The 19,710-nt window shown below is 42.4% G+C and overlaps 3 protein-coding genes across 4 annotated transcripts in view; 2 read left to right on the top strand and 1 right to left on the bottom strand.

Annotated features, from left to right (window-relative positions):
* Positions 1–10,424, top strand: part of LOC143357530 (uncharacterized) — a 247,368-nt gene extending 236,944 nt beyond the window's left edge. For both annotated transcript variants that reach the window (XM_076794089.1, XM_076794090.1), the window contains 3 exons: positions 3,485–6,848; positions 8,524–9,014; positions 10,155–10,424. In XM_076794089.1, coding sequence (XP_076650204.1) covers positions 4,721–6,848; positions 8,524–8,963 — 2,568 coding nt within the window. In that variant the 5' untranslated portion in view covers positions 3,485–4,720 and the 3' untranslated portion in view covers positions 8,964–9,014; positions 10,155–10,424. The remainder of the gene's footprint in view (positions 1–3,484; positions 6,849–8,523; positions 9,015–10,154) is intronic.
* Positions 10,425–15,064: 4,640 nt separating this feature from the next.
* Positions 15,065–16,913, top strand: LOC143356947 (queuine tRNA-ribosyltransferase accessory subunit 2). The gene is made up of 6 exons (XM_076793023.1): positions 15,065–15,318; positions 15,388–15,537; positions 15,655–16,119; positions 16,173–16,375; positions 16,457–16,582; positions 16,651–16,913. The coding sequence occupies exons 1-6, from the start codon at positions 15,202–15,204 to the stop codon at positions 16,751–16,753; spliced, it is 1,164 nt and encodes a 387-aa protein (XP_076649138.1). The 5' UTR covers positions 15,065–15,201; the 3' UTR covers positions 16,754–16,913.
* LOC143356946 (ZZ-type zinc finger-containing protein 3-like) lies at positions 16,817–19,682 on the bottom strand. Its single transcript, XM_076793022.1, has 5 exons — positions 17,975–19,682; positions 17,737–17,893; positions 17,433–17,674; positions 17,230–17,355; positions 16,817–17,142 (listed from the first exon to the last, which is right to left on the bottom strand). Exons 1-5 carry the CDS (start codon positions 18,365–18,367, stop codon positions 16,891–16,893), a joined length of 1,170 nt encoding a protein of 389 aa, XP_076649137.1. The 5' UTR covers positions 18,368–19,682; the 3' UTR covers positions 16,817–16,890.
* Positions 19,683–19,710: the final 28 nt, after the last annotated feature.

The raw sequence follows: 19,710 nt of genomic DNA, 5'->3' as shown, positions 1-19,710 counted from the left end.
CTCGGTGACCTCGGGAGGTAATATCGCCCGCGATGATAATTCCGGGAAATGAAAATCACATTTGTATTAAATCCGTCTGGTGATACGCGACTTGGTATAATTGAAGATCGATGATTACTGGCAATCATCGTCCGGGTACCCCGGACTCGTCCTCGCATTATTCCCTTTTACACGGTCCGACAATTTCCTGTTGTACGGTGGCTCTGCCTGCTCTTCGAACGGCTTCCGTGTAACTCGAATCCCCGAAATTTAATACAACCATCGCGCGGCCGACCTGCCGTGTGTCTCAATTTACGATCGATTGTTCACGTTAAATTACATTTTTTTTTTTTTTCAATATCCACCACCCCCGCCGGATGTCGTGACACCACGCAACCCGTCCCCGAGAGGACTGCATCCGCCAGACAGTCGAACAATGCTCTGCCATAATAACAATACCACCGAGCTGTCGAAATATATTAATTGATCTGCAATCAAGAAAAGTGTTCGAGTGTTTCGCACTGGAACTATACCATGACCCGTCGAAATGGCCGGCTCCAAACTTTTCAATTTACTGTTCTCGAGATTTGAAACGTTCGGTGGCAATTACTGAACAAAGTTTCCTTGAACAAGAATCGTGATCATTGATTATAAGGTAACGTAAAATAGTCCGTTTCTGTGGTCTGTAGATCTAATATTAACCACTTTGCTCTCAATTTAATTCCAAGATTTCAGATTAAAACATATTATTTCTATGATTGAGATTTTTGAATAAAATAATTTAGATTGCTCCGAAATCAATGTAACGTGGAACGGCGTTTTAAGGGAAGGGGTTAATTATAATTATATTACAATTTCCAAACGTTTGAATATTTCTGCTGACGACAGATTTAATTAAAGGAAATATAAACCCCTTCATTTTCGTAAGGGAAAAATCCTTCGTTGTGAAAAATATATGAGAACGTTGCAATAATGTAAGAATAAGATTGTTACTACGCCTCGGAAGAACAAAGGCGAGATAAAGGAATATTTAAACGCGCAAAAATAGAGGCAAATATAGCGATGTTATAAGGGCCGGGCTTATCCCGGCTTAGCCCCAGGACCGTCCCTAGACAATGGTTTTTCGGGCCATTCAATAATTTGCAAATTTCTTGTCGGGTCTGATCTAGATTTTAAACGAAGTCGTATAACAGCGACGCAACTGCGCGGCGATAATACGGGACGCTGCAGAAAGTTCGAGGAAAATCGAGCGCGCGATTTAGAGTATTAAAATTTTATGGATTTTATAATATTCAGGGAAATATCTAAGGCGGACTATTTTCAATAAGGTCCTGGAGGTGTCGTATCTTTCTCCGGTGGTTGGCGCGACGCTAACCCCTTAAGTGGGACTTCCCCGGCTTCTTATTTCGTATTGGCTTTACGTGTCTTATCTTATTATGTCCCTTATACTCGGTGGAAGCGTCGCTTGAATGGGACCTACATTTCCCGCGGCCCCATTCTAAAAGCTGGTTTCCGATCTTTAATTTCTGCGCTCTATGACCCGTTTATTCACTGCCGCCGATAATCCTCTATTCGCCGATGAAATCCTTTATTGTCGCCCGATGACTCGAAAATGAACACGTTTCTACATTTCAAACCGATTTTTCCTGTCCTCCTTATTTCAGATTCAACGAACAGCGGGAAATTCAATTAACGCGACTGCGGACCGAGCTTTTGATCATTTTAGAAATTCTTCAAATTATACAAATTCATGCACCATACGCGAAGAAAACACGAACAATATTTTCTATTAATTGATAGGAGGCATACCCTTATAATTAACAAATCGTCGTATTTCTTTAAAGAAATCTTGTTCGTTCTTCTTTTCCAAGATGGCGGATATTGGAGAACGCTATATTGAACGGGTATTGGAGATACGATTCGCGGAAAACAATTGACTACATTTTATTTTCAATAAATTAGTCTTCTTCAGTTTTCTTTTCCAAGATGGAGAATGCCGGAGAACTGGAGCGAACATTGACTATATTTTATTTTAAATAAATTAGTTCCAGTCTTCTTCAGTTTTCTTTTCCAAAATGGAGAATGCTAGAGAACTGGAGTGAACATTGTCAGAGACATAAACTTACAATTTTTAATAAAAATGAACTTTGAATCCGACATATCTTATTAACTAATAGCTAACAAACGTACATCGGTAACAAGTAACACTTAGTTACACCTATATATCTGCGAAAATTAGTTTAATTCTTCTGGACATTTGTTTTCCAAAATGGCGGATATTGGAGAACGAAATGGTAACATTGCCAAAAGCATACCTCTAAAAACAGCCAAATAAAAGTTATGATATAGGTGCCACCATATTTCCGCTTGTTAACTCTTTGAGGTTGAAGGATGGAGTCATTCCGCCATCATACATAACGCGCATAAAACACATGTTCACGACGGGTGTTTAAACATTTTGCTGGCGTAATTAATCTCGCCAGGTGTTGTTGCATTTTATTACCGTTAAAAACGCCGCTGTTGCATTCAACGTCCATTAAAGTCTTTGTACTTTGCTATAGCTGGATTTGTTAGACCATTATGCGATACTTTCGATACGCATCGGTCCTATATTTTCCTCTATATACTTCCTGACAAATTCAATGCACATTTTTAAGGAAATCAATAGTTCGACCAGCTTAGACTCGCACTCTCTATCTAGAATTCCCCGGTTATTTCTCTCCAGTTATCGTACACATATTTACTTGGGACGACAGCGACTCGCCGGATAGAAACAAGTATCTTTCGTATAATATAATAACATTTTTATATTCCACCAACGCAGAGAAAATGGAATTTATTTCGCGAACTGGCTCTCGTTCTTTGAGCTTCATCCGGAAGAAAACCCGCGGAGCTCAACCGTGTTATCGATCTGCTTAAAAAGATTATTATTCAAGTTGCAAATGGTAATTCGAATAAGGCAAGATTAATTCCGCGGCATCAACAGTACTAACTGCTGCGGCTCTCCGTTCGAGATATAGCTTTGAAATATTGTAGAGCAAAAGGGGGTTACACTTCGATAATAAGAATGGGTCTTCAACGCGATGATTCCTTAAATAGAAAACACCGTGTTAAACCATTTAGAAACATTGACTTTCGCGCTAATTTGAAGCGTTATCTCTTTTTACATCACGTTTGCATGTTGGAGAGGCTCGTGTGTGGTCAAGCTGAAGCAGTGAGGCGGCGCGATAAATTTCCATTGTCATGAAAGAAAAGAGCGTTTCGCGCGTATTCGTTATTCGAGACGGTCGAGACAACAATCCCGGCAATCTCTGACGGCTCAATCGGCGTGGCAGTCGGACTGTCAACCGAGGGATCAGTCTTCGAGTCCCGATTCATCAATCCAACGTGTCCCGTGCTTGCCCCTCCTCTCGTGCGCACAATTTCCTCGATCGTTCGTGTCGTTGTTCTTCGACCGATCACCTGGCGGGACAACCAAGGAATTAACAAGAAACATTTTTCACAGGTGTTCCGGTGACCGTGTTACGGGGCGTTGGGCGAGGAGGTCTGCGAGAAGCGGAGGCGAAAGCGAAGTGGGAGAAGAAGAAGGATAGAAGGAAGAAGAAGAAGAAGAGGAAGAAGAGGAAGGAGAAAGAGAGAGAATAGAAGAGGAGAGAGAGGCTGTGAAGTGGGAGCCGAGCACACGTTCTCCGGTTGAAATGAATGGACGCGGTGTAACCGCGGAGGCATCCCATCCAGAAGGAACTACTTCAGACTGATTCCAGACATTAAATGTACCCTCAGGAATTCAGGTTTCGCCCGAGGCTCCCGCGAATCTGGGATGGCTTCGAGCAATGATGATATCGGATTAAGCTCGGCCAGCAACAAGCACCACGCCGATGTTTCGTCGTCCGTGAAAGTAGATAGGTTTTAAATCGAGTCTGCCAGGGGGATAAGGTAGCCGGTAACGCTGTTACGCCGGCGAAGTAATCCTCGGTTTATTGAATCCCGATGATATAATGGACGTACGCCAGCCGAGCCGGAAATAGTTCTTTCGTCCGAGGGAAACAGAACCGAAACCAATCGCCGTGCCGCTCCGCGCCGCGCCGCTCTGTGCCGTGTCGTGTCCTGGAACGGCCGCCGAGAGCAGCGAAGAGAATCGGGTTGTAGATCAGACGTCTACATCGGCGGACTTGTTCGCTGCTACCCGGAGATTCCCCGGAAAATGTAGATAGACATCGGCCGCGGCCAACCTCGGGATAGACACACGCCGGAATCCGGATCGTTCGACGGGAATTCGAGCGGGTCGAGGACCGACCCGAAGGGAATCGACCAAAGATATCAGGCCAGTGATAACGCGGTTCCGCTGCCGAAGGGAAATGCAACAGATGCCGATGATAAGCGGAACCGGCCAGCAACAGGGATCCAACAGGAACAACGTAGACTAAACGGTTACCTTTTAGGAATGTAATATCTGACTCCTCCGATATCCGGGGCGAAGAGATTCGAGAGGCTGTTACCCAGCGGGGAAGGAGAAGAAGAAGAAGAAGAAGAAGAAGCTTAATTCCCGGGATTCGTTCGTGAAAGGTATTCGACAGGTCCCCACAAGTGTCCTTACGTCAATTAGAATACTCTCCGCCGCGATAGTTCGCGAACCAACCGAGGTGCTCGCTTTCTCCGCCATCGGTTATGGAATGAACCGATGCCCGGCTGAGTCGAACGATTCTCCGTCGTGGTCCAGCTTCTACTGCCGAGCGTCATCATGACCCCGACGATGCGTCCGATCGTCATCCTGGCCACGGTGCTGCTGATGACGGCGTGCCGCCCGACCGTTTGCACCGCGAGCGGCGACGGCGGGCCTAACAGTCCCATCTTCAATCTGGACAACACCGCGCTCGAGAAGAAGCTAGCAGCGATATTCAGCAAAGTGGCGCATAGCTCGGCGACCACGAAGCGCAGCGTGCCCGCCTACGATGCCCAGGTGTCGGCCAGCACCACCCTGTCGACGGTGCCCTCGTCCTTGACCACCACGACCACCACCACGACGACGGCCAGCCCGTCGATGCCGCCTATAAGGTATCCTGTTCCTAGGGCGACGGTGTCCCCGGTGTTCCGCGAGCTACCCTCCTACGCACCCCCGTCCCGAGCCCTTTTCACCCCTCCTCTACCGCCAGATTATCTGCACCCGTTCGCAGACAAGCCTACTTTAAGAGGAACGAACCACGACGGCCATTCGGGCCCGAAGAGGCCGGTGCCACCGCCAAGCGGCACGCCGGCTCACGAGAGGATACCCATCAGGCCTCCGGATCTTCAAGGTCCTACCCAGATCCCAGAACGACACTCCCACTCCAGAAACAAACCGCTGAACACGCCCAGCAAGGAGCAGAACCTGGCGGAGTCCAGCGAGCTGGACAGGAGGAACAACACCAACGAGTTCGTGCCTACGCTTCACTATCCTAGTATATCCAGGATACTGTCGGGCAGCAACGGCCGGAAGCAGGACATCCCGGAGATCCTGCTGAAGCCGTTGCCCACGAAGAGCCCGGCGCAGAACGCGCCCGTGATGCCCACCACCGAGAAGATGACCACCGCGGCCAGTACGACCGCCAGGCCGTCCAGCACGCTGGACTCGTCAAGGTCCGTGACCCAGCCTACGATCTTCAACCTGCCGAACACGAGGCGGCACGACGACGACGGCTACCACGGGCTCAGGAACGAGAACGGTTACAAGACGGAGAACATCGAGATCATCGACACCGAGAGGCTACCGTACCCTCAGCCGCAGCCACCAGCCCCGGCCCCGAAGAGGCCCAACGAGGACAACGACCGCAACGTGCCACAGGTCGACCCGCATCCGTTGGAGTCCACGTGGCGGATAGCCTGGTCCCTGCATGTCTACGTTGCGGCGATCATGTTCACCCTGATGGCCCTCTACTCGATCTACAAGATCGTTCGCTTCAACGAGGCGACGAACCTGCTCACCCAGTCCTACTTCCTCACGGTCCACCTGCTGCTCACCACCGTTTGCACCCTGAGGTGCTTCCATCTTTTCTACGACGCGTACAACCTAGGCCACTCGCTGCCAGAGCCCCTGTCCCGGGTGCTGATGTACCTGCCCGCGCCTTTGCTGTCCACCGCGTTTGCCACCCTGGTGCTCTACCTGGCCCGTTGCTCGGAGGCGCCGCCATTGAACAATAAGTTCCTTTCGCCGGCTGCACTAGTGTTTTCCTCCACGGTGCACATCGTCCTCTGCGTCTCGTTGCACGTGTCCACGCACGTGCTGGGCTACCAGGACGAGGCGAAGATCCTGCCGTTGATCTGCCAGTGCATCTACATCATCGTCTGCGTCACACTGGGCCTAGGCTACATGTATGTCTACCGAGTGGTGCGCTCGCAGATCCACGTGGCCAGCAACAAAGCTGCCGGGGCCAATCACATTGTTGGCGCCGATCCCACCACCGTGGCCTTGAGCACCGCCATCACCACCAGCATCGCCACCGCACTGTTCTTCATACTGATGGGATTCGTGCAACTGTACGGCATCTTCGGCAACGTTCAAGAACGACCCCAGTCCTATCCCTGGCTCTGGTGGGGCTGGCAGTTCTCTGTCAGACTCCTCGAGCTGGCTGTTTGCGGACTCCTAGCCTGGGTCGCCAGCCTGTCGCAGTATCCCCTCAGGGAGAAGCAGCTGCAACAGCACACCGTCCACTCCGGGTTCGCACTGTTCCCGTGCGGCAGCTCCACGTCCACGGAGAACATGGACGACGTGCTCTATCCGGCTATCTGCAGCACCAACCAGGCGATCCAGAATTACACGATGAGAACCGGGAAACAGGTTTACGACGATAGCTTCCCGCTGAACACGCTACCCGAGCATTTGAACATATCAGGTATCGACCCAACCGACCTAAATCAACCTCTCCTCCTAGACGGCTCTCTATAGTCCTTGTGGTATCGCGATATGGAATTCCTCGGCGGACTGTGTGCATACACCCCGGTGACGGAAGGGTGGGGCTCTTGCGAAAAAGAGTCGGAAATAGAAAATTTAACTTCTCGATCTGACACGTCACACATTACGTTTCCCATACTCCAGCTCTGATTAATGACGAGCACTGAAACCGATAGAGTTTCTGACCCGTTGAGGACCAAGAGTTTCTGAAACATTAACAATATTTTTCTTGGAGAATCGGATCTTAACCAGATTTCAAATAAAAATACGTGCGCTGAGCCTTCGATACTTACACAGCTATATTATTTGCTTGCACCTTTAGTGACCAGACGTGTGAGCCTATGTCACTAATATGTCGACTATAGTACCAGTACTGTGTATTATAGTACACAGTTTGCTTACCCTTAAGTCCACCGAGGGTGGATTTTCTTCAACGATTAGAACTTCTCAATCATTTTTACATCTATTTACATTACTTTAATCATTTTAAGCATTCATATGTAGATTTTATTTGAAATCTTCATCACACGGCTGATATATATGATATACGGTAAGGGGTTGAAATAAAATTTTGTCTATTCTCAATTATGTCAGTGTACACATTACACATTGTCTCTCCCAGCACTCTAAGTGAAATTTACAGTTAAAGCACACGTCGACTAACTTCGTCACACAGAATCATTCTTCTTCTACCACTAGTTGCAGAGCGGTAAATTAAAATATGATTAAACAATGAAGTTCGAAAGACGGTTGAAAAATCGAACCAGCGATATAATCTAGCTAGCTCGCACGAGAAAGTTCTAACGTCGCAAAGTCTGGTCGAATATAGACACCTTATCAATTCCACGTCGAATCGATTACTTCTATGAGCATAAGGGAAAGCAAACGCCGTTATGTGTTTTTGCATGGGTCAGGGCGGAATTACGCGGGCAAGATGTTTGAACAGAGATATTCAAATACTTGAATCGTTTGATCGCAGAACGTAGAGCGTCAAATTAGGTCGCATGGAACAATGTGTCGTTCTACTTTCTCGTGTTTTGAGAGGTGCTTGAAATGCTGGCTATCTGGGTAACAATATTGAGAACCGCGAAATAAGCGTTTCTCGTCATCTTTGAACCTGCAGATCGGCCTGGTATTGCCCCGAGACGTTTTACAGTAATTAAATCGTTAATCGACAACGATACTTAACCGGTTATTAATCCAAAAATATTATCGTTTCCATAATTCGGTCCATCGACTATGAAAGATTCAATTATTCGAATGTGCAAAATGTTACGTTAAATTCATGCGACGTTTCTTCTATTTCCTGTTTCGCCTAATCATTTTCCTAGTCATCTCAGTTACCTTCTTTACGGCCAGTATTTTGCTGCTTCAAAACCGTGCAGGGAAATAGTCCGTTGTAGTCGGTATTCCCTTGTTAGCATAGACTGTAGGCTAGGCGGTCTCTAGACTCTTTAGGAGAGTGTAGCAATTATTCCGGAGTAATTGAAATTAGCCTGAAAACGAGAGAGTGAGCCGTCTAGGTGGACGAGGGAAAAACGAAACAAGGAAGATCGTCCAGTTGTTTCGCGAGGCACAAAGGTGGAACGGTATGCTAAGCATCGTCATTGTCGCAGGTACCTTCGAGAGACATTCCATTCGCAAGTCAGGCACCATGGGCCATTTCCCGCACGAAGGTCGCGGCTCGTTAAACCGACACGGCAATGGGATACAGACGTTGAGGAGTTCCGAGAGCCGGGGCCGGCATACGCCCGTGCAGGGGATGCACGAGCAGACGCCGACCACGGGATCGACGATGCTGGTCGCCGAGGACGGGTTCGTCAGGTTCCGAAGCCTCGGAGCCGAAGACGACGAGCTGTCCGACACGCCCAGCGTGGTTGGCACCCATGGCAGAGGAAGCTCGCTGGCCGGCAGCGTGAGATTCAACGCGAGACATCCGACCCTGCAGCATCAGCACTCCCATCCGCACCCCCATCAACACCAGCATCAACACTCCCTGCAACATCCACATCCGAGTCAGCATCCGGCTCACCATCAGCTGTACAACAACACGTAAAGTCTGGCCGATCCCGTCGCCAGATAGCGATATTGTTCCATCGTTGACTCGGTGAGTTCGCACGCCTAACTCCTCACGCTACCCCTCAATGGACAATATCGAGCCGCACTCAAATACGCGAAATTAACGGGAAAGGCGATTTTCATGGACCAAGAGAGACTATTCCTCAGTTCGTTGAAATTGAAGCTGTAAAGATAACAATTTTATCATTGGACTGGTTAACGCAAAAATGGTAGTCGGGCAATCCACGCTGAAATTATATGAATTACATTCAACATTTCTTGCTATCGTAAAAATTAAGTAAGATATGTAATATAAAATTCTAGAAGCTAAATTTGTTCATGAATTTTTCGGTATCGGTTTTTTTAAGAATACCGTTCGCGTAACAATTGTAGAAAATTTCCAGACGGCGCATAGTTTTATAATTTTCGCGGCTTTTTCTCTAAGATGGATATTGCCATTCCGACGATCTTTTAATCGATGGAACGGCGACGTTAAAAAAGTTACGCGTTCCATTTCTTTACGATCCCTGTAGAAGTTGCCGCAACCGTTTTATCGTACCACGGAAGTTGATAAAAAAGAAAATTGACTTAAAACCGAGGGGGCTAAAGTTCCCCGAAGCGGCGAATATAATTTAATAGAAACAATGAATTAGTGAGCGCGGTTCCCGCTACTACGGGAAGACCGGGGGACTGTAGTTTCGAGGATTTTGTAGCTTAATGATGATGGGAGATAATGCAGTTTCTTCCGATTTAGAGTAGCAGTTCTGAAAGAGTAGGGAAACGGTGATTATGAGCTGAGAAGTAAAAAGTTGGAGTGTTAATTGGTCTTTGAAAAGTTACGCCATTTTTACGGTAACCGAGAGAAGATTATTTTCATTTTACCTCTATACCTTTACCTCATTTTACCTTTATAAAATAAAATAGTCGTATTCCAATAGAAGCCCTGCGCTGCCCGAACCACAAATTACGCTGCCGTTTAAACAATTAATAATTTAAACATATTTTCATTTTTTCCCCATTTTCGTTCATTTGTTGTTTATATTTATTTTTACCCGAGATCGTATTTATATGAAATTCGAGATATATTTTATTCGTAACTGGAAGAAAAAAAAGCCGGTTTTTAAAACGGTGGCGCAATTTGTGGAATATTTTGCGAGAGATCAAAATCACTGAACGCGTGTTTTTACAGTTTGTTGCAGATGCTTGTGCCACTCTCGTCAACGAAACAAATAGGATGTTCCAGGCTGTCGCGACTACGGTCTAAAAACCTTGAACTAATTTTATCTTATTCTATGTAAGATATGTCCTGTGTATAGATACCTACTTGCCATTCGCATTCTCCTGCTTCGCATCCACGTCCGAGCCGACGAATCCTTGGCCGTATGGCATCGATATTTATTTGACGTTCTCAATTAAGCGAAGAAGAAGAAGAAGAAGAAGAAGGAGAAGACGATGACGATATGACGATGATGAAGAAGAAAACGAGAAAAAAGAAAAAGTATACGGCGAACTCGCGTCAGAGTTCCTCTACCTGTTACGTGGGTAGTTCAGGGTATCTCGAATTCTTGACCTTATATTAGGCACTTGGTACTTATTAAGGTTCATGTGATTAATGAACGCTGTATCTCTCGCGAGACCTATAGGAGACAAGCTTTCTTTCGTTTTACCTTCCTTCGAGTAGTAAGAAACTCGGCTGTGGAACGTATCGGTGCGACAATGTGATTTGTGAAAATGCACGGTGCTAATCTCAGACCCGATCGGATTCTATTCGTCCGTACGACCCGTTCTACAATCGATCGAAATCGTATGTAAATTAAAACCAAATTTGCACGTAAGCACGTAGAAGTTCTAGGAATACCCGGAAATTCCGAAATTGTGTACTCCGTGCGAGGCAGAACGTCACGCGATGAGCGATGTGGCCGAAGAGCAGGTGATTCTACGCCCCAAAGTGAATGAAAACTGTAGAACACAATTTTGTTGGATCATTCGCTATAATGTCTACTGAAACGCTTCGCGGAATTCGTTCTGCATGGAATTTTCGGTTGGTGATCAGCGGATTTACGTATAAAATTGAAATTGTTCTAATATCAGTTGCACGAAACAGGAATTTAAGGAACGTACTTCTTCTCTAAATAATTTTCATAAGTCACGAGTAATGGAACGGTATTCTTAGATTGTGTGGATTGTTGTTATGAAGGCATCGAAACCGCACTCTAGTGATTGAAATTAATCAAAATCGACATAATGCTTGTGGACGTACAAATTAAAAGAAAGAGTAGATTGTGAGTGTAATCTACGAGCATAAATTATAAATAGACAGTGGAGTTTTATGAATTTATGGCTTGTAAAAATTTTAAAAATCACTAAAACACAAAGTTCAATAGAATTTAATACCGTTTTCATTGATTTTGTCTATTACCACCGAAAGAATGATTTATTTGATCTTACTTTCTTGAGATATGTCTATGGAGAAACATCTGCAGTCTAATGTTAAATGATTATTTCGACGTTAAATCCGTCTACTTCCGGTTGCATCGCTCTACGCAAAAATCCGAGGTGCTTGTTGAAATGTTTGTAAGACGATCTCGCGGCGAACGAATAGAGTTCTATCTCGTCTAATTTCTTGCCAGTAACTTCCTACTTATTCTCCTGGCAAAGGCCCACGGGCCCGGTCGGACTTGGAATGATTTGATGACACGGACACTTCGCGGAAAGTGTTCCCGGTGTACTCCTATCCTGTTCGTTGAGTTGTCCCGTATTCTAAAAAGGAAAAAAAAAAAAGAAAAGAAAGCCGTGCAGAAGCGCTTGCACACCGATACACATGTCATCTTCCTCGAGATCCCACTAGACCGCTGATCGCGATCGACAGGAGGAAGTATATTTTGTAATGAACAGAGAATAAGAGAAAATACTAATGAAAAGGAAAAAAATAAACGAGGTGGAAACACATATTCACGTGGTCCAAAAACGAAAACGAAGCAGACGCGATTCGGACGCTGCGATATCCCGGGAACGGCAAGAAACGACGAAATGGGAAGATTGAACTAGCAAAAAACAAACAGACAAACAAAAAAATAAATAAAACAATGGAGGAGAAGAAGAAAAAGACTACGGCGTTGTACAGTCGATAATAATTTATCACTCAGTCCAATTGTAAGATTTATTTAGCGGTTAAGGCTCGATTAAGGATTCCCTGTTAAATATATACATATATATATATATATTAAGTTACGTCGGTGTAGCCAGTTAGGAGCTACTACTCGCGTTCGCTCGTAGGGACGGATATCAACGATTTCTGTTAAACGAGTTCAATATGTCGAGCGACCAACCACGTAACGATGTTTCCTCTCCGCGTCGGAGACCACGAAGGATTGATCTTCGCACACAGGCCAGCATTAGTTTGTTTTAAACTCCTCCCCCATTCCCCCCTCGGTCTCCTAGATCCCACATTTTCTTTTCTCCTTTTACGGTTTACTTTTTAAATCCGATCTTTCGTTGCCAGGACCGTTGACGTCGACGTGTAGCCCCCCTTCCAAATCGAAACCCGATTACTTATACATGCAGTTCATACGCTCAGCTCATTTCGAAATTATCATGGTTATCTGCATGCGAATGGTTTTGAAATCGATGAGTTCGTTGACCGAGATCGATCAGGATTATTGCGAAATGTACGTTTGATTTTTGTGGAAGTCTACAGAGGTACGCAGAGGCTACTGCGTGAACGTTCACGTCGACGGTCCGGTCAGAATCGTTCTGTACACGTCCGATTTTATTTTTTATCCCTCAGAACCTAAGGTACAAAATAGTACTTTCTACCTTCTTCAACTTCGTATATCGATAATAGGTTTAAGGCGGTAAAGCGCAGTGTATATGTTTATATGGACATTGTAAATAAGGTATACGGGCTCGTCGTGAGTAGATATTATTAAATATCGTTGCGATAGAATTCGTGCAGGTTCTATCCGATACGCACCCACCCCATGGGATTCACACGTACAAAAACACACGTTTACCAGTGTGCGAGACGTGCATGTACACGTGCATCGTACATAGAGAATTGGCGGAACGAACACAGTGACTCTGCGAGGACGTGTAAGATTGCGAGTGGGGTCGATAAGAATTGCTCATTCTTAATAAACGGCTGCGTTCCTGAGCATTAGTAGTTTCGACATAGCTTTTTACATGTATCAGAAGAGAAAGAAAAACGTATTGTAAGTACACACGGCGGTATATCAAGAAACGAGAAGGTACACGAAAACGGAATCAAACTGAACCGAGAAATCTCTGGTATTAGGTTGTGAGATGACCGATTTTTATTGTTAGGAAAATTTCGTAGGAAAATTTGAATCCGTTGGATCTGAATGTTCGCTATTTTCTTACCGCTGCGTCGAAGACGCGTGAAATTCAATAGTTGCGCTCGTCAGAGTCACCGTGTTCGTTCTCTCGACAATACATACACACACTTGTAACATCGTTCTCAATTGTAAATGCAAGACTCGTTTTTTAATTTATGTGAAGAAATGGAAAAAAACTGTATTTATTATGTGAAAAAAGAGAAAAACATTCCACAGCAAACGTGATCAGTGTGAATGCGATCGATTTTTTTTTGTTTCGTGGGATTTTAATTGCAATTTTAGATTAACTAATAGCGCTAACGAACGAGGAACAAGAAATGTAAATAAAAGCTTTTTTTGCGAAACACCTTATATGTTTATCCCAATCACATGGTCGTAATCGAGAAACGCGGCGGGTTGAAAGAATTTTTTAATCGACTTTCAGACATTTTTGTTAATCCGTTTGTTGGGCTCGATTTGTTCTCGGGATAGAACCGAACGAAAAGGTCGTAAGAAATGAATGTCCGGGCTAATTTAACGGTGAAGAACGATTGGTAAAAGACGGCGTGGGAACGCTCTGTGATCATTTTAATCGATTTTCCCTCGTCAGAGCATTAGGTATTACAATCGCGTACCGAGAGTTCCGGTACTCGCGAAGCGTAAACTCCTAATTTCTTTAATTCCGGCAGAAATTAACTTGGCCGTTTGCGACCCGATTGTAAAACAAACTGGGACTGCCCTGGTTACGGAGGAGAGCACGCGTTTTTTATTTACTCGATCCCTTTGTTTAACTTGCACCCCGTCTATCGCGGGAATCGAAAGAAGGGAATTCGTTAAAATCATGCACCTCGGGTATGGTTGTCGTCTGTTAGCCGACGTCGAGATGTAAACGAAGCAATCTTGTATAGGGAGGACAGTTATGTCGGAGGTAATGTAAATAAAAGCTAGTACAATAGAATCTGGATTGTCGAACCGGAATATTCGAGTAAAACAGGACGTTCGAGTATTCGAACAATTTCGCCTAACAAGCTACACAGCATTGTGTTCTTAAATTATTACATAGCGTCTACAGATTCAATTTTGTTACCGCAGTTCCTGCTGCTTGTATCGAAATGTTGATCTTTAACGAGGACGCGTTGTCTAACGATTGCAAATGAAAGAGTAAATAATAAAAAGAACAGAGACTGAAAAAATTGCTTAATTTTTATTCAAGTGATTCTATTTCTTTCTTTTTCTACACTAATATTTACATAACATTTCAACATAGACTTTCTACGCGAAAATCGTTCGATTATGCGAAAGTGCTCGTCGTAACTAGTTCGGATAATCGAGGTTCCGCTGTATTTAATGAAGTTTATAACAATACTGCCTGCATTATGGTGAAAAATGTAAAAAGGTATTCGGGAAGACGACATTTTTTAATATATTTTACGAAGAGCTACGGGCTAACATTTTTTTGCAGAGAATATATATATACGCATTTATGTATTTATATTGACGAAACATGTTGAAAATGCACCAAATATAGGATAGAAGTATCTACTAAATTTGAGATAGCTTAAAGTGACGAACAAGATTTTTTATTACTGTGTATAATGTTTAAAAGTTAATAAAGTTATAAATATGTAATAGAATGCAGTTTTTATTCTAGAAATGGGACAGTATGCGCCATCTAACAACGATACGTGGTAAATATCTAGCTGTGCATTTATCTTATTCTGAATTACCGATACGCCTGTGATGTAAGATTTAAATTCTAAGTACGTATGTAGTCATGTGGCTGCATGTGGCTTTCATTGAGGTTATAATGAATAGAACCGTGAAATATTTCTAGTGCCATTAAGAAGAACACTTAATTAGACAAGTTTATAGTACAAATTATGTATAGTAATAACAATTAACATGAAATTCTTCACTAACACGGTAAATTCTTGTACCGCTCGTGTTGGCACGTTGACGGATTTCGAAAGGGCTCCTACGCTTTGCTTTGAAACTCCACTTCCTCTTATTTATACGAAGGTAATACCGAATCATATTTAATTGGAAATAGTATAAATAAAACTTTCCCAATAATTCATTTTCATTCAGGGAGGCGTTGTGCCGCATTTAACAAACGAAGTTTTCGAGATGATCACCACAGAACCACAATTTCTGTCCGTTTCGTTACCTTCAACTATGTTAATGTCTGAAGCATTGAAAGAGATTGGTATTAGTTTTGCAGAGTTTGTCAGTATGCAGGTTTGTTATGTAACTCCAAATTTTCTACAACGCTCTCTTATATCGTGGCTTATTGTTGAAACAAACTTTACTCAAATAAAATTTTCATTTTATAATTAATTGATGATTTTCTTTCAGAAACACATAAATTTTCTCTCGATTACCGATCCAGCTGACGTAACACGTTCAGGCTTCCAAAAACTTGATACCATTGCTGTGTGGTCCAGAGGTGGAAGACACATAATGTCAGCAGATTCATATATGGATGTGGTTGAAATATTTAAACCAGATTGCTATGTTGCTTTATGCGACGGGGACACTAATATGAATAGTACAAGAAAAAGAGTTAAAAAAGCTGTTAGTCGTAGTAATACAATGTTCGAACAATGTTTATTTAGACATAGCAAGTCTGAAAGTTTGAAGTCAACAGGATTATTAGCTGCTGTTGAAGGTGGCTATGATGTAGATGCGAGATTAGAATCAATTGATTATTTAAAAGACAAGCCTGTGATAGGATATGTAATAGACGGATTGCATAACAATGGACCAGATGTACAAAATATTTCAATGGAGACAATTGAGGAGATAGTAAAACAGACCATTGTAAGTGATTTTCTTACACGAATGATCAAATGATAACAGAGTAATGATTTCAGAGCCTCTTGCCAAATGAAAAACTGAGGGTGTCAATGGGATGCTGGAATCCACTAACAGTATTAAATCTTATTGAATTAGGTGTAGATATATTTGATACGTCGTATCCTTATGTTGCTGCACAGAATGGAGAAGCTCTAACGTTTTTGTGTGATCACAATACCTGTAATAACGTATCACGCGTAATATCGTTCAAAGAGAAAAGGTAATGTCAGTATTTACTTAGGAATATATGAATTGAATTTATAACTATTACGATTTTGTACTAATTATCATTATGTGGTAGGTATAAGGAAGACTTTTCTCCAATATGCTCTAACTGTGAATGTCTTACATGCAAAAATCACACTAGAGCCTACATACACCATTTGCAAAATACTAAAGAATTGCTTCTTGGAATATTATTAATGATGTGAGTATTTCACCATATAGATTTATGTCTTCGCTTATAATGTCTACTAAAAAAAATTCCATTTCCAGACACAACATTCATCAGTATCTTGAATTCTTTAAAGTTATTCGAGAAAATATAAAAAATGGCACGCTTGACAAGTACAAACAAAAAATTGCTTTAAAATTTTAAAACAGCAAAGTCGTCGAATCGAACATAGTACAAATGAAACAATCGAGGATTGCGCATGTGTAATTACGGACACATTATTACCAGTATATTATTATATTATTTATAGCACTACAAAAAAAAAACTGACAAATTAATTGCTATTCGGGTAAAAAATTCGGATCTAAGTAATTGTATGAAGAATTACTAAAACTTTGTGGAAAGTAATCTAAATCATAACTTCTACTATACTGTGGCGGCTTTATAGAAATCAGTCTATGTAATGGGTCGTGTAATGGTTTTTCAGCTTCCAACTGTGCTACTGCACAATCACTGCATAAATCCATTCCATCTTGGCATTCCATGCAATGCCACCTTGTGCCTGTTAAAGGCTCTTCCCCACACAATGCGCACTATAAAAAATATAATTGTTCGTAAAATAAGTATTCAAAATTAATAAGTATTTAAAATAATTATTAATAAATTAATAATTTATGCACCTTGTATCCAACGTGTTTGTATGCTGCAGAAGAGCTCTCCTCTTTCTCGATTTTCACTTGTCTCAACAATTCTATGTGCCTCAGCTCTGGATTATCTTCGATAATACTGTTCCCAGCATCATCCTCCTGTAGACAGTGATTATAGTCCCATAATTATTGTCATTTACTTTTCCATTACAGCATACAATTGAATTAATACATACAGATTCCTCTGTAACTGTTTGTTCTTTACTCTCGTCAGGCATTGTGAAAGACATATCTTGATGTGGGAAAAATGTAGATCTTCTAAACAAGGAATAGTTAGTACGTTGATGCCTGTGACCTACACCTTTCTTAGCATCCAATTTCATTTTAGGCCCACGACCAGGAATAGGTAACCCGGCTCTCAACAGTTTTATAAAGTACTTTTGGACCCTACTAGAAACTTGTTTCGGTGTTCTATTGCCTATTGAACAGAAAGGAATTGAAACAATACAATGAAAAAAGAAATCTTCATAGAGAATATACCTAAAGCATTAGCTATTTTGGTCCACCGTCTCATTTCTACTTCTTCCGGTGGATATTCTATCAGTAACTCTTCTAATCTTTTCTGTTCCTCCACCGTCCATAATTGATTAAACGTTTCAGGTTTGCTTTCATCGAAAGCGCGTCCTCTTACTAGAATCTAAATGTTTCAAACAGAACATTTTAATAGATAGATCACCAGAAGTGTAGCTTATATTTGATATATAAAAAGACGATGTACCTTTCCATTTTCCTGTTCGGTCTTTGTTTGCACGCTGGGCAAGACGTGTCCATGCCTGGTCTGTGGCCTCATACGCATATCAGGTACAGCTATGTTATATTGCGACCAGTCAATGTAAGGAATTTCCGCGATTTTCTGCGGTCCTGGTAATTCTGGAAGTTCGCCATTCTGAATCTGTGCTACGAACGATATTGGATCCTTTAATGCTTTCGAACGGATAGACAGCAATTTGTCCAGATCTTCTATAGCCTGGACACGTTGAGCTTCGAGAATAACAATCGTTTTCAAAAGGGTAGTGTAATCCTTGTTCCCCTTCAGCGCTAAGTGATCCGATTCGAAATAAAATTCACCGGGCTCCTCGTCCTCGCATTTCTTTTCCTCTTCATCTTCCATCGCTAATCAAACTGTTAGCGCTGGCCGATAGGTTACACGCGTGTCCAGTGTGTAACACCTTAACCTAAATTATTTGTCAAAATAAGGCAACACCGACATGCAAAACGGCCTATCAACTACAAATGACAGAAATACGTCCGTCTATTCTCACTATCTATAAATGTTCCATTCGATCAGCGATCAGCGTACGAAAAACAACGAAAAATGATCGAAATAATCACAGAAACAATATATTCACTGAAATATGTCAAAACACATGTTCTTCTATTAGGGAGGCACGTGTATGGGCGCTCCTTATTATCTTCAGTCGAGATAACAGATATTACATCGCGAATTTTACAATCTTTATTTGCCATTGTAATCTTAATTTAATTTAACAATCTTTATCGATAGTTGACTGTCGCGATAGATACGCGTCTAAGCTTTTTAGATTATAAAACATATAGTAATACAAAAAAGTATTCGCGAATATTATCGTACGCGTACGCTAAAGAGTTTTTGTTTGATTGATTTATATTTGAAGTGAATACTTCAACAAAAAACAAATTTATAACAGTTTATCCAGTTTTTATAGGAAATTTCGAAAATGTTCGAAATTCCGTAAACTCAAAAATAATATATTACAAACAATATAGTATACTCCCGCGAAAACGCAGAAAACATCATTGCATTCGGCTTTAAACCTTGCCCTACCGTTCATCCATGCAAATCTGACTTTGATAAACCAGAGTGACGCACACCACTACCAGGAATAATAATTTTCTGGTTGAACCATTGGCGGTGGAAGATAGAAACAACAAAGGAGGGAAGCATTGTCCGAGAGATATTGTCCATCGCTTCAACCGCATTATCTTATCGAATTTACCTATTTTTGACAAAATCTCAGAGCCGCATTCCGAAATGTTCAACCGATTCTCGTATGACGACGCACTCTGACCCCCCGCCATGTTTGCGGTCCTTAAACACTTTCGCAGTTCCCATAAATCATTATTTGAACCAATAGTTTGAGAATGGAGAGAGTGTGACTCACTGTTGATGAATAATCGAGTGTCCAAAATACCGCTTGATAATTATGCTTTATGAAATTACTGCAATATAAAGTACTTAGAAAAGAATGATGCGAATTCTTTTCAAACGAGAAAGAATTAATCAGTCGATTAGCTTTTTTTAGTACCTATTATAACAAAGGTTACATCGTTGAAAAGATTAATATGATGGTGCATTATTTAATAAATGATAAAAAGGAGTTGAAACAAAAAAGCTATTTTATTGTAACATAAAAATGCCTCCTTATGTTATAAGATGATTTATTTTATTATCAATAGCTTCTTGAACGTAAAATC

The sequence above is a fragment of the Halictus rubicundus genome, chromosome 9 (genome assembly GCF_050948215.1).
Source record: "Halictus rubicundus isolate RS-2024b chromosome 9, iyHalRubi1_principal, whole genome shotgun sequence".
Lineage (NCBI taxonomy): Eukaryota > Metazoa > Arthropoda > Insecta > Hymenoptera > Halictidae > Halictus > Halictus rubicundus.
The sequence above is the reverse complement of the archived record's forward strand: the minus strand, read 5'-3'. Positions and strand labels throughout refer to the sequence as shown.

What these genes read in the sequence shown, in the direction of transcription:
- LOC143356947 (XM_076793023.1), top strand. Translation starts at nt 15,202, where the DNA reads ATGAAATTCTTCACTAACACGGTAAATTCTTGTACCGCTCGTGTTGGC. An exon ending in CAGAGTTTGTCAGTATGCAG is followed by an intron (nt 15,538 to 15,654) that starts GTTTGTTATGTA and finishes ATTTTCTTTCAG; the next exon opens with AAACACATAAATTTTCTCTC. An exon ending in AGATAGTAAAACAGACCATT is followed by an intron (nt 16,120 to 16,172) that starts GTAAGTGATTTT and finishes TAATGATTTCAG; the next exon opens with AGCCTCTTGCCAAATGAAAA.
- LOC143356946 (XM_076793022.1), bottom strand. Translation starts at nt 18,367, where the DNA reads ATGGAAGATGAAGAGGAAAAGAAATGCGAGGACGAGGAGCCCGGTGAA. An exon ending in AAACAGTTACAGAGGAATCT is followed by an intron (nt 17,356 to 17,432) that starts GTATGTATTAAT and finishes CACTGTCTACAG; the next exon opens with GAGGATGATGCTGGGAACAG. An exon ending in ACAAACACGTTGGATACAAG is followed by an intron (nt 17,143 to 17,229) that starts GTGCATAAATTA and finishes TATTTTTTATAG; the next exon opens with TGCGCATTGTGTGGGGAAGA.